This window comes from Mandrillus leucophaeus, unplaced genomic scaffold, assembly GCF_000951045.1.
Source record: "Mandrillus leucophaeus isolate KB7577 unplaced genomic scaffold, Mleu.le_1.0 Scaffold330, whole genome shotgun sequence".
In the NCBI taxonomy this organism is placed as follows: domain Eukaryota; kingdom Metazoa; phylum Chordata; class Mammalia; order Primates; family Cercopithecidae; genus Mandrillus; species Mandrillus leucophaeus.
Window position 1 is genome coordinate 397,277 of NW_012103477.1, and position 1,068 is coordinate 398,344.

Consider the following 1,068-nt stretch of genomic DNA (forward strand, 5'->3'; position numbering starts at 1 on the left):
CACGGGGCACGGGGCAGGGACACGAGCTCCCTTCCCCCTACCCTTTGTGGCCTGGCCTGCCAGGCAGAGCCAGAGCCTGCGCTGAGGAGCGCGTGTGCCTCTTCCAGGTGTAAGTACTGCGACCGCTCCTTCAGCATCTCTTCGAACCTCCAGCGGCACGTCCGGAACATCCACAACAAGGAGAAGCCCTTCAAATGCCACCTGTGCAACCGCTGCTTCGGGCAGCAGACCAACCTGGACCGGCACCTCAAGAAGCACGAGCACGAGAACGCACCAGGTGGGCCACCCACAAGGTCAGGCCCCACAGAGGGGGAGGGGAAGAGGAGGGAAGGGGGCACCGGGCAGGGAAGAGGGCCACAGACGATACCTCAGGAAGCCAACAGGCACCCCTCAAACTGTAGTCATTCAAGAGAACCCAGAGCTCTCCAGTGTCCCTAAGAAACCTGCCTCCCTAAGAGCACCCCAAGTGTGCACTGTTCGCGGCTGGTTTGCCCCATGGAGGGAGGGGATCACTGAGAGGCCACCGCCTGACGCTCTCTCCCCTCCGCAGTGAGCCAGCACCCTGGGGTCCTCACGAACCACCTGGGGACCAGCGCCTCCTCTCCCACCTCAGAGTCGGACAACCACGCACTTTTAGATGAGAAAGAAGACTCTTATTTCTCAGAAATCAGAAACTTTATTGCCAATAGTGAGATGAACCAAGCATCAACGCGAACAGAGAAACGGTAAGAAGACTATCTCGGGCTGGGTAAGGTGTGGACCCAGCCAACAGCCCTGCATGGCCACCCTCAGAGGACCCCAGCACCAGCCCCTGGCACATCCAGAAAGGCACAGTGGGGACCTCACCACAGAGGGTGAGGCGCCCGGGCTCTGGGAACCTGGGGAAGCTGTGCTGTCTGCCTCAGCTCCTCCACCCGGAGAGTCATGAGAGTAAGCACCCCTGGGCTTGCTGACCTCACTGTTAACAGATATGTGCGCAAAACACTAGCCAGGTGACCAAGCCGGCCACAAGTTCAGCTGTGCCTCTGAAACTCAAGGACATTTTGATTTAATCTGAGGCACTAAAAG

At 59.1% G+C, this 1,068-nt stretch overlaps 1 protein-coding gene across 1 annotated transcript in view; it reads left to right on the forward strand.

The window, feature by feature from the left end:
• Positions 1–729, forward strand: part of PRDM16 (PR domain containing 16) — a gene marked incomplete at its 5' end in the record, with an annotated part of 269,530 nt that extends 268,801 nt beyond the window's left edge. The window contains 2 exons of the mRNA XM_011988449.1: positions 108–277; positions 551–729. Coding sequence (XP_011843839.1) covers positions 108–277; positions 551–729 — 349 coding nt within the window. The remainder of the gene's footprint in view (positions 1–107; positions 278–550) is intronic.
• Between the last annotated feature and the right edge of the window lie 339 nt (positions 730–1,068).